General features: G+C 38.4%; 2 protein-coding genes and 2 long non-coding RNA genes across 5 annotated transcripts; 2 read left to right on the top strand and 2 right to left on the bottom strand.

Annotated features, from left to right (window-relative positions):
* Positions 1-89: 89 nt before the first annotated feature.
* LOC124349861 (zinc finger CCCH domain-containing protein 11A-like) lies at positions 90-1,669 on the bottom strand. Its single transcript, XM_046800776.1, has 5 exons — positions 1,473-1,669; positions 1,110-1,347; positions 946-1,047; positions 722-879; positions 90-647 (listed from the first exon to the last, which is right to left on the bottom strand). Exons 1-5 carry the CDS (start codon positions 1,530-1,532, stop codon positions 201-203), a joined length of 1,005 nt encoding a protein of 334 aa, XP_046656732.1. The 5' UTR covers positions 1,533-1,669; the 3' UTR covers positions 90-200.
* A 227-nt stretch (positions 1,670-1,896) lies between these two features.
* On the top strand, positions 1,897-10,639 carry LOC124349369 (cytoskeleton-associated protein 5-like). The gene is made up of 30 exons (XM_046799904.1): positions 1,897-2,066; positions 2,225-2,336; positions 2,396-2,544; positions 2,632-2,841; positions 2,954-3,125; positions 3,185-3,317; positions 3,370-3,587; positions 3,646-3,840; positions 3,903-4,083; positions 4,151-4,638; positions 4,703-5,073; positions 5,133-5,316; positions 5,459-5,641; positions 5,771-6,007; positions 6,068-6,233; positions 6,303-6,685; positions 6,743-7,036; positions 7,098-7,301; positions 7,393-7,528; positions 7,629-7,822; positions 7,899-8,287; positions 8,358-8,445; positions 8,509-8,588; positions 8,648-8,780; positions 8,842-9,029; positions 9,099-9,264; positions 9,342-9,689; positions 9,754-10,044; positions 10,118-10,228; positions 10,295-10,639. Exons 2-30 carry the CDS (start codon positions 2,238-2,240, stop codon positions 10,397-10,399), a joined length of 6,096 nt encoding a protein of 2,031 aa, XP_046655860.1. The 5' UTR covers positions 1,897-2,066; positions 2,225-2,237; the 3' UTR covers positions 10,400-10,639.
* A 146-nt stretch (positions 10,640-10,785) lies between these two features.
* LOC124350360 lies at positions 10,786-12,957 on the top strand. Of its 2 annotated transcripts, XR_006920834.1 has the most exons (4): positions 10,786-10,985; positions 11,613-11,718; positions 11,788-12,054; positions 12,825-12,957. It is a non-coding gene; the product is annotated as an uncharacterized LOC124350360 (long non-coding RNA). The 2 variants fall into 2 exon arrangements; XR_006920833.1 differs by lacking the exon at positions 10,786-10,985 and having other exon boundaries at positions 11,542-11,718.
* A 381-nt stretch (positions 12,958-13,338) lies between these two features.
* LOC124350396 lies at positions 13,339-14,730 on the bottom strand. The gene is made up of 4 exons (XR_006920890.1): positions 14,494-14,730; positions 14,288-14,422; positions 14,019-14,219; positions 13,339-13,618 (listed from the first exon to the last, which is right to left on the bottom strand). It is a non-coding gene; the product is annotated as an uncharacterized LOC124350396 (long non-coding RNA).
* Between the last annotated feature and the right edge of the window lie 141 nt (positions 14,731-14,871).

Below are 14,871 nucleotides of genomic sequence, written 5' to 3'. Positions count from 1 at the left end.
TGTTGGCGGTCAATTCTACTGGTGAATCGGCAGCTTGCTGACGACGTGTGACTGTCGTATATAGATTTGGGACTTTAAAATTGTGGAACTGGATTTAAAACGCACATTTGTATTTTTCTTCCCAAGTTGTCGTGTGTCATTATGTATCACTTTGCAGAGCAATTACAAACAAGCAAAACAGCAAAAACAAACATGTTAATTTAATCTCCCAGGATATTATCGATCTCTAATAGAAGTTCGTCGTCGTTTAATGAACCGGTATTGGCATCCCCTCCATCGTCCATGTCATCTTCAAGGTAATCGTCTGCTTCAGTCGAGTCGGGCTGGGACTTGCTAGACGCTGTAGGATCTGCCACGGGGCTTTCCATCACGGACGTAGGCACTTGGACATCTGAACCGGGATCGCTTGCAAGTTTCGGTCGCTTGATTCGTATTTGTTTTTTGTTTTGAGGTGCTGGCCGTTTCGCACTAGTTGAAGAGCTGATCAGGTCACCGTCGACGGTGGTTGGGCAATCCTTGGGCCCTTGGCTTTTTGCCAACTTTTCCGCTCGAATTTCTTCCAGCGTTTTCACTTTGAATTCCGAATTCTGTTCAGGTGGCTGACTGACTTGCAGACGATTTCTTAGGTCTGTTCTCGTTTTGCCTGCCTTTAAAGTACAACAAAAGTGTGTTCATTAAGTGGTGCTCTAAATTCTAAACAAAGCAAAGCAAGTACACTTACTTTTGTTTTGCCTTCAGCTGGCTGGTCATATTGATACAGAGCAGCATCATGTTTCTGAATCTGTTCGAGCTTGAGTTCTTCCAAAGACTTAATTTTGAATGCATCGTCTGTACTTTTCTGAACTTTGCTGGGAGAAGGAATGCTTTCGGTGTCAGATTCTGCATGAAAAAATTTGAATATTTTATTCAAGCACATGACAAATATGAAAATAGCTGAAATCAGACCTTCATTAATGCTGACAACCATAGATTGAACTAACGGTGGAGTGCTTGTACCATTTTCAGAATCTTCTTGTTCGCTTTTTGCATTCTTATTGACTGTTTCATCTACGAGCACACAAAAGGTATAAATAAGACAAATTTGATTAATCAATTTTTTAGCAAAATACCTTTGTTTGGTGAAGTGTCTCCTAACTCCCTCGATGATTTATGAAAGAATGGACAATGAGACTTTTGACATCCAACTGGTTGAGATTCCCAATAACAGGGGATTTGGGAACGGTTCTTTTTTAATTCCATATGACGGAAAGGGCAGTGGAGTTTGCTACACATTCCTTGCTGCCAATAGGAGCAAACTGTTTCATTTCCTAGTGCTGCTGCTTCATGGCGAAAGGGGCATCTGTCACTCTAAGTACATCAATTGATAATGGAGACTATTAGTATTACTTTCGTCTAGCCAACTTGACAATTACAATCACAAGCAGCCAAAACTTAGCCGATTGCTGGAGGTGTCAAATGGAATGCAGGCTTACCTTGGTACACGAAGAATAGTAGAAAAAGTAGCAATCGTCATTTTTGGACGAACCTTTCATTTTATGATTATGTTAAGGATAATAAAGACCAAAAAGATTCTTAATTTTACGAATTTCCCCTTGTACAATAGTACAATCTTCCAAACTTCCAAACTACAAATACACAGGGATGTTGTTAAACAGAATGCCGAACGTTCAGCGTTCGGGACGACGGACGGACAAATTTGGAAACGGTGAAACGCAGTGAGTTTAATAAATATCAAATAATCGTGATATGAAATCAAACTAAAATAACTAATGGGTAAAAAAAAATTACCAAAGCAATTTTAATTTTCGGGGGGCTTGATAAGATAAAAATAGTTGGTCCGTTAGACCGTTAGTCACTTCGTAGTTCTCGATTTGAAATTGCTGTTTATTACTCCTGTATCCCTTCCTCCGTCTGTGGCCAAAGTGAACGACGGTTGAACCAGCTGATCTATTCAGCTTTATTTCAAAACGGCCTTTTTGTAAAGTTGACACAGTTAGAGAGATAGAAGCAGGTGTGGACTTTTAATCATCAGGGTTTCAAACTCAATTTTTCACACCTAAACTCAGGTAGGTTATTATTTTTGTGTTGTTACAATATAGTTGCTAACATAACAAAATTGCTGCAAAGTGCTTAAATATTACATTATGTGCAAATTGCATTCACCTGGCATTGGAAATCAATGGTGGGCTGGTCTTAATTGAGAGTTTTTTCTGTCATCCTGTAGGTGCCTGGTCACTATGGATGAGGACACAGAATATTTGAAACTCCCAATAGAAGATCAATGTGTTCATAAACTGTGGAAAGCCAGAGTTCATGGATATGAAGCTGCTTTGAAAGTAAGTAAATTTAAATTAACAGCTGGCATCTAAACTTGATATTATTCTTATTTTGACAGCTCTTTGGCCAATGGGAGGAGAAAAGTCCTGAATGGAATAAATATACTTTTCTTATGAAAAAGATTGTGATTGATAGTAATGCAGTGGCTCAAGAAAAAGGTCTTGAAACGGTCCTCTGTTTTGTTGAAAATTCAGCACAGGCTTCTAAGTATGAATCCTTTTTAAAATCAGTCAATAACTTTGAATTCTCTGCAATATTCAATTACTAATGCCTTTGTTTCTTTTCTTTGTTTAGAACTGTCGGTGATGTAGTTAGTGGACTCATTGCAAAATGCTTGGGTGCTCCCAAAGCAAAAACAAAGGATATGGCCATTCAAATTGCATTGATGTATGTTGAAATAGAAAAGTATGAAATTGTGCAAGAAGAAATTTTAAAGGGAATAGCAACTTCAAAAAATCCCAAAGTTGTTGCAGCATGTATTGCTACTCTGACTCAAGCACTAAGGTAAACAAAGATCAAATTATAATTAAATTTTTTTTACTTTTAAAGATATTTCATGTTTAAGATTGCTTTGCTTTTTACGTTTTACGTGATGCATTTGAACTTTATTTTTCAGAGAATTTGGACCTAAAGTTATTAATATTAAGTTGGTACTGAAACAAGTCCCAGTGCTTTTAGAAGATCGCGACAAGAATGTGCGAGAAGAAGGGAAAAAGTTGGTGGTGGAGCTTTATAGATGGATTGGACAAGCTCTAAAACCTCAATTGTCTGCCCTTAAACCAATCCAAGTAATTTGTTGTTGTTTTATCCATTTGAACAAATTAATAAAGTATAATTTTTCTGCCAGGTTACTGAATTGGAAGCTGAATTTGAAAAGCTGGGCAACGAAAAACCCCAACAAACCCGATTCTTGCGTTCACAACAAGATCTCAAAGCTAAAATGGAAGCTCGAATGACGGAAGGAAATGATGCAAATGAAGGTACCAACATTCTTTTATTGTAAGAGAGTTTAGATAACATTATTATTTGTAGAAGAGGTTGATGGAGCCGAAGCTATTCCGGACATTGATCCTTACGAATTACTGGAACCCGTCGATATTTTATCTCAGTTACCGAAAGATTTTTACGATAAATGTGAAGCCAAAAAATGGCAAGAAAGGAAAGAGGCAGTGGACGCGGTAGAACAATTAGTAGCAAATCCAAAGCTTCAAACTGGAGACTACGGAGATTTAGTCAGGGCCTTGAAAAAGGTAGTAGATTTCATTGGTTTTGTATATTGTATTGTAATAATGTGTTTTTTCTTTTCAGATCATCGCCAAAGACTCAAATGTAATGGTTATTGCCGTTGCCGGCAAATGCATGACCGGTCTGGCTAACGGATTGAAAAAGAAATTTTCACCCTATGCTTTAGCTTGTATACCAACAATTTTAGAAAAGTTTAAGGAGAAGAAACAGAACGTTGTAACTGCCATGCGTGAGGCAATCGATGCAATCTATCCCAGTGTAAGCGTGCATTACAATAACGTTAAATTAAAACACACCAAATTCATAATTATAATTTGCAGACGACGATTGAAGCTATTCAAGAAGATGTCTTAGCTGGATTAGAGAACAAAAATCCATCGGTCAAAGCTGAAACTGCAGCTTTCTTGGGTCGATGCTTTTCAAAATGTAATGCAACAGTATTAAACAAAAAACTTCTAAAGGCCTATTGTCCAGCTCTGATCAAAACTTTAAACGAGTCGGGTAATATTTCATAAATCTCTTCTGTAACTGTTAGAGCTTAAAGAATGTATGTATTTTTCATCACTAGATCCTGGTGTACGTGACAGTTCAGCTGAAGCCCTTGGCACGGCTATGAAAGTCGTCGGCGAAAAAGTAATCATGCCTTTCCTTCCAGACTTAGAAGCCATGAAAATGGCAAAAATCAAGGAATGTTGTGAAAAGGCTGTCGTTTGCGGTAAATCTTCTGGTCCAGCTAAACCCAAAGCTGCTGTTGCAAATGATGTAAAGGAAGCTACTGCTAAGCCTGCTGAGGCAGCACAAAAGAAACCTGGGGCTGTCATTAAGAAACCGACACCAGCAGCATCTGGAAGTGGCCCGCCGAAGAAAACTGCAGGAAAACCAGTGGCAAAAAAACCAGCTGGAGCGGGTGCCAAAGTCGAAGAAAAATTGGAAAAAGAGCTTTCACCAGAAGAAGTAGAAGAGAAAGCTGCTGCCATTTTACCTCCGGAAGTCATAACTGGAATTACAGATGCCAATTGGAAGACTAGATTGGGTGCTATGGAGTCTTTGATGCAGGTATTAGATTTGTTTTTCGGTCTTGTTTTTAAATCAATTAATTAATTAATTAATATTTTTTTAGACAATCCAAACACTCGATAGAGTTGACATACCTACACAGGTTTTGGTACGAACTTTGTGTAAAAAACCAGGCTTGAAAGACAACAACTTTCAAGTCACTAAACTGAAATTAGAAGCCGTCAAGTATTTGGCAGAAAAATCAGATTTCTCAAAGCGGTCGGCTGAATATGTCATTAATGACGTTGTCGACAAATTAAGCGACGCTAAGAATGGATCCATCACTACAGAAGCATTGACTGCAATCGCCGAAGCTACTGCTCTAGATTTTGTAGCCAATCAAGTTACTGATTTTGCCATGGGACAAAAGAATCCAAAAGTTCAAGCTGAAGCACTGATTTGGTTATCAAACGCAATTAAAGAGTTCGGCTTTGTGTAAGTTAAAAAGTTTTTGGCGAAAGGTTTATTTAGTTTAATTGTATTGGGTTAATTAGGGTCCAACCAAAGCCAATTATTGAAACTGCGAAAAAAGGCATTAGTGCGACTAACCCTGCAGTTCGAACTGCCGCTATTACGCTTGTCGGGACGTTATTTTTGTACATGGGTCCGCCTCTGCGGACGTTTTTTGATGGGGAAAAACCAGCTCTCTTGCAGCAACTTAACACAGAATTCGACAAGGTACAACCTTACGTACAAATTGATTTAGTTTGCAGCTCTTTATTTTAAATTCGTTTTTAAGCATGATTATTCTGTTATAATTTAATTTTTATTTTGTTAATTACATTTTCTACAATCGGTTATGCATGATTGTCATAAATAGTATTCCGGTCAGACACCCCCCGCCCCCACACGAGGAGCCGCCCCTAAGAAGCAAGCTGAAGGCGAAGAGGAAGAATCCCAAGAAGTTGAAGAAGTAAACGTTGTCGACCTTATCCCTCGTACAGACATAAGTGGGTCAATCACTGAAACGATCATTACCGAGTTAAACGATAAAAACTGGAAGGCAAGTAAATTCATCCAGACAAACTTCGAAAGAGAACTGTAATGTCGTGGCATTTAAGTTGACGATATTATTTCTTTTCGTTCACTTTTTTTTTTCAAAATTTTATAATATATTGTAAATTATACCTAGGTGCGTAATGAAGCCTTGCAAAAGGTGACAACCATTTTGAATGATGCCAAATTCATCACACCTCAATTGGGGGAATTACCGACCGCACTTTCTGCAAGAATGTCTGATTCAAATACTAATTTAGTTCAGCAAGCGTTGACAATTGGTCAAGCTCTTGCCGTTGCTATGGGACCGAACTGTCGCCAGCATGTCCGCATTCTTTTACCTGGATTTCTACAAGCACTCTCAGTGAATAAGGTAATCCTGTGTTCTTACAGCAAATTAAGACTCTATTCACACTGAATTCAAAATCTTTAGCCAACTGTCCGTGCCACGGCTATAACTTGTTTGAACACTTGGGTAGAACAATGCAACGGAATGAAAGAATTCTTTGAAGGTGAAGTCATTGCTGACGCACTGAAAGCTGGAAATCCTTTCGTCAAGGCAGATTTACTCACTTGGTTAGCTGAAAAACTTCCCAATGGTATGATAGTGTTCGTATATTTGAAAAAAAACTGTTGTCATTCGCTGATGTGTTGCATTTTATTTACAGTCAATGCGAAAGTACTAAATAAGGACGACTTAACTGCCTGCGTACCTCATTTGCTTGCGGCCATTGAGGATCGCACAGCTGATGTGCGTAAAGCAGCTCAAGATGCCACCCTTGGTTTCATGATTCATCTCGGATACGAGAGCATGAGCAGGCATGCTTCGAAACTGAAGCCTGCCTCAAAGTCCATCGTACAAGCACATCTCGATAAAGTTCGCCCTAATTTACCTACTAAACCAGTTGCTGCTGCTGCTCCTCCTCCAGCTCAAGCACCTGCTAAGGCAAAAGTTGTTGTTCCTCAGTCTTCAAAGGAAATTCCGAAAGAGGATGAAGATTCTGGGAAAGCTTCTGCTGGAAAAGTCTTACGAGCCCCATCGAAGTCTAAGGCAAGTAAATTAAAGTGTTTAAGTATTATTGGTAATCTAATGAATGACTCGACGCAGATTGGCGGAACCGCTGCTTCAGCAGCAGCTGCTCCAGGAGCAAAGAGTAGTCGTAAAAAAGATGATGATGTCGATACTTCACCGTTACTACCTTTAAATAATCTGAAAACACAGCGCGTCAACGATGAAGTCAAATTGAGAGTGCTGAAGTGGAATTTTGCTGTCCCGAGAGATGAGTTTGTTGATCAACTGAAAGAACAAATGAATGTGGCCGGAGTTAACAAGTCCCTAATGACGAATATGTTCCACATGGATTTCAAATTTCACCTTAAAGCTATTGAAGCATTGAACGAAGTATTAATTAATTCTAATATGGTCCCATATCAATCACTGCTAATTGCCATCTTTTTATCAGGATTTAAACAGTAATTTAGAGTCCCAAAAAGCCAATTTGGATTTAGTTCTAAAGTGGATGACTTTGCGATTTTTCGATACCAATCCGTCAGTTCTCCTGAAAGGATTGGAATACCTTCAAAGTGTTTTTTCGATGTTGGCTCAAGAGGGCTATCATATGTTGGATTCTGAAGCTTCGTCATTCATACCTTACCTGATAACAAAGGTATTTACATTTTTGTTGTGTCGTGATATTTTTCCTTCTGTGTTGATGTTTACGATGCATTAAATATGTTTGGTCTTATTTCTATTATCAGGTTGGTGACCCAAAGGATGCAGTGAAAAATAGCGTTCATGGAATTTTTAAAACTTTATGGCGTATATATCCGGCTAGCAAACTATTTCCCTACGCTATGGAAGGCATTAAAACCAAAAATGCTCGCCAAAGAACTGGTATTTTGAAATAATTTCAGCGGCGCAATATTTTGTCAATGATGCCAAAAAAAATCTGTGCTCTTGTGATTTTCACTTTTTTTATTTCTTTTTTCAATAGAGTGTCTTGAAGAACTGGGTAGCTTGATCGAAGAGTTTGGCATCGCGGTTTGCCAACCTTCTCCTAGTGTTGCTCTTAAAGAAGTCGCCAAGCAAATTGCTGATCGAGACAATGCTGTTCGTAGTGCTGCCCTCAATTGCATTGTTCACGCTTATTGCCAAGAAGGAGAAAAAGTCTATAAATTAATTGGACAGGTAATGTGTGTGTGTGTTGTAATTGTAATAATGTATCTGTGTATTATTAATATTTTGATTTTTTTTTTTTTTTTAGCTCTCTGAAAAAGACATGTCGTTACTTGAGGAGAGGATTAAACGTAGCGCCAAAAATCGTCCACCTCCCGGAGCTGCCCCTGTCAAAACCGCCCAAACTCCTACTCCCAACCCAGCTCCAACCTCGCCCGATACTCGATCTGGCGTACCACTTCGAAGTGCCCGTCCAGCTTCTGCTTACTACGCATCTGATAATAAAAACACCCGGGCAGAAGTGGCAGAACGACCACAGGTTCGACCGATTTCCGGGGTGTTTGCTTTGGAATTGGAGCAGACTGTTCAAAAAGCAGCAGGCCTTAGAGGCAACATTGATTCAAGCATACACATTGATCTAGTTCAAGTTAATTTTGATGATATCTTGAACGAGGCTGTTCCTATGCCACGATACAAGTATGTCATTATGATTGTAAATAATTTATCTTCATTAACTCATTTTGTTTTAATTTAATCCAAAATGTAGAAGAGCAGCCATTGGAACGAGTCATACAGTCGATCAGTTGGGTAAAACCAATAGTTCAGATCCAACCCTGGACATAAATATTTCTCAGGTAATATTAAAACTCAAAGAACATCACATATTTCAGATTCATATTCTAAATTATAACTATTAGATTGCCCATCCCTCCTTGAATGTCTCTTTAAATGCCGTTCAGTACGTTGAGAACGTCATCAATAAATCAGCGGACGAGAGGTAGGGAATTAAAAAAAAATCTAATGACTAATCAAGTTGATAACGTCCATATTTTTAAGTTGGCTGGAGACCCGAGTAGATCAAATACTGATCGGTTGTACGATGCAATTGAGACTTTTATACCAATCTCAAGATCGTTCATTGAAAGATGTCATTCAAGGCTACAAAGCACTCCTTCGATTATTGATGGCGGTATTACCCTTTCGTACACAGCGTGTAATGCATTGCTCTTAAACAATTTTGAATTTTGTAGCTCTTTGTTCAAAGTAATCTTGCTCAGCGCGGATCACGAGATGTCTTGCGCGACTTAGCTCACCTGGGTTTGCATGTCATGCTGGATTCCCGATTGGAAACGGCGGATGACGCTGATCAGGTTGTTCGAGCATTGAATGTGCTTGTTTTGAAGATGGTTGAAAAATCAGATCACACAGCAATGACCAGGTTTACTTGAATTTCTAAATTAGGTTTAGAATGTTCTCTCGAAAACTAATTGATTTAAAATTCCTTAAGCGCTCTACTACGACTCCTTCATGACGCCGTGGGTAGTGATAATTCAAATAGCAAGTACATCGAACTTGTAATGAAATGTTTATGGAGGATTGTTCGAAATTTGAGCGACTGGATTAATACCATAAATATAAGTACTATTTTGGTGGATCTCCATACTTTCCTCAAGGTTTGTATTTTTGTCATGATAATTACGCAAACAATGCTTTACTTATGTCAAATTTTAAATTCATTTTATGACACTAGACTTATCCGTCATCAGTTTGGAAAGATCGTCAATCGGATACACCTATAAGAACTATCAAAACTATCATTCATACTCTCGTGAGGCTACAGGGTGATGCCATTCTTTCCAATTTGGGAACGATCGATAATCTGAAAGATTCGGAACTGGAGCCTTATCTTCAGAAACTTCTCAAGAGCGGCGTATCCAAGGAAAAAGATGCTGCCAACAAATTACCTCCCAGTGATCAGCTATCCAGTGTGCCTGAAAAAAAAGATGGATCAAGTAAAGTACGACGCCTGTCGAAGTCGACTCAGGAAACGTTGACTGCGATCTTTCGCAAAATTGGTTCAAAGGAACTTTCTCAAGAGGTTATTCTTATTTCGTTATTCTTTAATATATTATAAATGACGCTGAGCTGGAATTTTATTTTAGGGTCTTGCGCAACTTTATGAATTCAAACAGCGATACCCGGATGCCGACATTGAGCCATTTTTGAGCAGGTCGTCTGATTTCTTCAAGAACTACATCGAACGAGGACTGAAGTTCATGGAAGAGAAGAAGCGAAAGGAACTTGCTGATGGTTTACTAACTCCTGACAACAATAACCCTGTGGAAGGGAGTCCAGTTCAACAATCATCTGGCTCCGAGTCCGGAGTAAATCCAGATGCATACAGGGAAAGGCTGAAGAAACTTCGTGCCCTCGCTGGACTGGAAACCAGTCATGTATGCTCGTGTTTTTTAAACACCCAATTCTGATGATGGGGTGACATTTAAATAATTCTTCCATTCAAAACAGGTTGCAAGTTCGAATTCTAGCAGCACGATGAATCAATTTGGATACTCATCGTCATCCATTACCGTTACTCAGACACGGACTGTCTCAACAATATCTGGGGACTTCGAAAACGTAAAGATCGCTGCAGACATAAATCTAACGGCTGTCTAAATTATATTGTTTGTTCTTACAATTAAGGTACCCGTGGTTCCAAACGTCACGTCGAGTTCTTCAGCTACAAGTGGTATTGAAGACTATCGCCGGCGCTTGGAGATGTTGAAGAGCGGAAGTCATCTTTCTTAAGGAATTGAATGACTCGCTAGCAAAACTGCTTGCCCCTTTTGTTCTGAGCTATAGCAAAGCGCTCCGATCAAACTTTTAAAAATGCACCCTACTTGATGCTTTCGATATTCTTTTTTTTTCTATCTTTTGGTTTGTTACGTCCCTTATTATCGAATCGTTTGTAGCCTTCACATTTCTCTCAAAATGTCATTTGTGCTCTAGTAAACCTAAATTTGCCTCGTAATAAACCGATCACACATTTATAGAGTATCTCGAATTCATCTTTTGTTATTTTAAGTTTTTATTTTAACCCGAAAAATTGCTCATTTACTGAGCTTTGAAAAAGCCTAAAAAGGCAACACTGCTTTACCAATTCTCTCCGAATCCGAAGTCAGTCTCAGTCTGCACTCTGCACTGTCTGCACCACAGATACAGACCATAAAGTAGAAGAAGTAGAACGAACATACCCAGTCATAGCAAAATAATTGAGTGAATTGAAGTTATAGTGAGTGAACGGAACGGAGTCTTGATTCACCTTTATGCGACAGAAAAACATGGTGGTTTCTTGGTGATGACGAAATGATGGATCTGGCGGGGAAAATATTGGGTGAGTAACCCCTTTATCTGTTATTTCAATTTGAGCTAAAACTGTAGATGAACAAGAGCTGACATTTTATACTGTTACTTTTAAAAGTTTATTCTGTCTGGCACTAGTACATGGCAAAGCATTAGATAATTTCCAGCTATCAGAAGCATCAGTTACCTTTACTTTGCACATCTTTAAATAAATTTCTCGCTGCTAATTTGAGGTAAATTTGGGTTGTAGCTAGCTGTTTCTTTTTCTAAAACAAAGTTCACTTGTTAGATTTTTGAAAACATACTTTATTACTTTTCACATCTCTTAAATAATTATCGCAATTTCTGTTAGGCAATTTTTAGTAAAAACTGACTGAAACAGCAACAGAGCTCACTTGTTAGATTTTTGAAAAATTGTTTTTTTTTCTACTTCCGGTTTTCTCATTTCAGTCAGTAGTTAAGTAAATATTCATTCGACGCACAAAACAACCACGTATTCGTGGGTAGAGTTTTATTTCTTATAGGTAAATTTGTGTAAATTTGTAAATAACGTAGAGAATTTCCTTGTCCCATTTCCACTTAGTTTCAGTGACATGAAGTGTGTGAAGTGAATCTCCTATCACAACACTACTACAATAGTTCATGACACTTTCTTTAGCATAAGGAAATGTACCTCAACATGTGGAGTAATGCTGTTGGCTGCTGTGAATTCCATTTTCTTCGGTTTTGTCATCATGAACTTTTCAGTGTGCTTCTTAGAAAAGGTAAAGATATGCTTTCCTCATTTTTATATTTTCATTAATGTAAAACATTTTTTTTTTTTTTTTTTACAGAGCACGCAGTTTCTTTGTGGAATCGTGTGGTCCTGGGACGGAGATTCCGAGATTCTTGAGTCAACGCTGGTTTTTGTCCATGACCAACGTTCTGCTCCATCCTTATCTTCCCGACGTAAGCTCATCCAGCTTCTGCTTCATCGCTTCGTACACAAAAATACAATTTGACTTACTTCACTGACGAGTTGGAACACTTCAGTGGTCGGCCTGGTCGCTTCCGTGCCGCTATTACACACCTGCAGTCACTCACCACGGGATTATGCCCAGGTACCCGACAATTAACTAATTTTGAAGATTATCTATTCTAATAGTATACTTACTTGTGTCGGTTATAATTCCGAAATCAGGCCCTACTTGCGCGCAAACGTAGTGTGTTACTTAGACGTTTTTTTTCTACGCTAGATGGCTTTTCGATAATTGTCAGCTATTAAAACAGTCAGTTTCAGTTACTTTAAAATCTCTTTAACCATTTATCGGCAGCTGTTGTGTGGAAATTTTTTAGTGAAAACTGACGATAACTAATCCACCAACAAAGCTCACTTGTTAGATTTTTAAATAATGTGTTTTTTTTTTTCTACTTCCGGTTTTATCATTTCAGTCAGTAGTTCAGTAAATATTCATTCGACGAGCAAAAGAACCACAAATTCGTGATCCTCTTCAAATTTGTGGTAAAGTTCATGTTTTTTTATGTACGTTTTCGTACTTCCGGTTTTGAAAATTTTCCTGGACTATTGTTCAGGAAAATTCTCGATTTTGGCCAAATTTTCGATTTCGTTTAAATGATACCTAATTGACCGCAAATTTCATGGAGATCACGAATATGTGGTTTAATTTGTCGACAGCTCAATGGTTGAGGCGCTGTGGTTACTTCCGGTTTACTTCCGAAAAATTTTCAAAAAACTAGCAAGTGAGATTTGTTCTGTTTACAATTCTCAATATTGCAAGCTTGATTTTAAGTTTTAAAAATTGCATCTTCAAATCTTTGAGCTAAAAAACCTGACTATTGATTCTATCTGAATTGTTTTGTCTTTATTCAGGTAATACAGAGGGGACGTCCAGAAGAGAGACAATAAAACATCTCCGTTATCTCCAAAATGTCAGCGCGGATCATCATTTGTTGTTGGCAATATTTGTGTTTGTTAGTTAACCCGTTGTCTGCCACGCCTTTGTTCTCCCCTAGCTCCTTTGCACGGGCCGCGCTGTTCGGTCTCGTGGTTTACAAACCGCGCGGTCGGAGAGTCGCCAAGCCCAAAATTTGCTGCAAGGCAAGCCTATTAGGCAATGCACCATAGTTCCCCCTTGTCGATGCGGTGACTTGTCAGCAATGGCAAGTCCCACCGTGGTCATGGATCCTTCAGACATGGCACGTAGAGAGTAGAAAACAACCAACGGGTTGTAAGGCGTGGCAGTCAACGGGTTAACTTAAGTGTATGTATATGTGTATGTGATTGTAAAATGTGGTGGAATTGTGGGTGGAGGTGGGACAAGAAAACAATTCCTTTTCAACTTTGTTTGCTGTGTCTGTGTCTTATAACTTATAATAAAATCATGTTTAACATTTGAATTGTATATTTCTTACAATTTTGAAGTTTTACATAAGTTATAGGCAGAAGTGGCTGATCATCTCCAGACTCTTTAACTAAACTTCTATGAGGTACCAAACACTATCTGCAACTCGTTGGACACAGCAATTTCAAGACACCAGCACAGCTACTTCAGTTCTTTTTCTTCAATCCTGTAACAGCTGCTTAATCACTTCTCTCAACTTGAAACAAGCTGCAAAACCACTGCACATTGAACAGCACAGGCATAGCTTAAGTATCACCAAGTCCTATGGGGAAAAAGGAATATTATTTTCCATTATCAAACTTAAGATGCAAAAGAAATCGTGTAAAACAAATGACAGACATTTTTCCAAGATTCCATTGACAAATGAAATTTTAAATGAAGATTAAATCCCATGAAAAGAGAATGTTGTACATCTCATTCTTAAGTGTTAGAAAAAGTTGGTAATAGAGTGGAAATTTTTGTTCTAGTTTAATCATAAGAAAGTTTTTAACTCAAAGAAAGGTGATTGCTATCTGATATCTTTCACGGAAACTATCATTTGGAAGCAAGAAATAGCACCACTTACTGTCTACATCAGATCAGAGTTTACTTGTCAGTTAATTTAAAAAAAAAAAAGATGACAGACTTCCCAAGTTACAACCAATAAATTCAATCAAACTTACCATTTAAAAAAGTCTTCCTACAATGACACTTCAGGATAACACCAGCTCGATAAACTGCATGCTGCAGCTGCAGCTAAACTTGCCTTCATCACGTCTTCAACAGCTGGCTGCAACAAAACCACTGTGGCCATGTGCCAGCCATGGAGCTCAGAATTCATGAGTTCTCACATTCTGCAACAGTTAAGCAACAGGATCTCCAACCTGAACACCATTTAATAAAATCTATAGCATCATTGCAGGGAAATTGATCAACAAAATTACTCTACTACCTCTGAAGTGTTTCTGCTTGAGATGAGACGTACATCCGAACATGTACAGCTAACAACGGACGACATTTCGGCAAAATGGAAAGCAGTCCACGTGATCGATTATTTGGCCTAGTGGAAATTATATGCCAGAATTGCCTGTAAATTCACACAGCAACGTCTAGGATTAATTACATAATTACATTTGAGAAATCCAAAATAGAATTTACCATTAAATTGCAATGCTGAAAATGTAGATCGACACCGCAATTCCGTAACGAATTTGGAGTACCTTTCCACTTGGCGTTTCGGAACAAAATGGCGAAAATTTCGTCCTCTCAAAGACACTCGCGCCATCTGGCGGCTGTGGGACAACTTGATTTTAGCCACCTACTGACGGAGCCAAAAGATTCCTCCACGATTACCACGTTTGATTTGACTGTACGGAAAGGAAATCAAGGATGGATGGATTGTCGGACATTTGAGGTATTTAAAATTCAAAAGAGTTCTATTGTTGATCATGAAAATAATTCAAGAATTTATTAAATAATTTATTGGAGTTCTATTGTTGCGTAGTGGAGTTCTACTGTCGTGTTGGAGTTCTTTTG

This window comes from Daphnia pulicaria, chromosome 7 (assembly GCF_021234035.1).
Source record: "Daphnia pulicaria isolate SC F1-1A chromosome 7, SC_F0-13Bv2, whole genome shotgun sequence".
In the NCBI taxonomy this organism is placed as follows: Eukaryota; Metazoa; Arthropoda; class Branchiopoda; order Diplostraca; family Daphniidae; genus Daphnia; species Daphnia pulicaria.
Note: the sequence above shows the minus strand (reverse complement) of the source record. Positions and strands in the feature narration are given on the sequence as shown.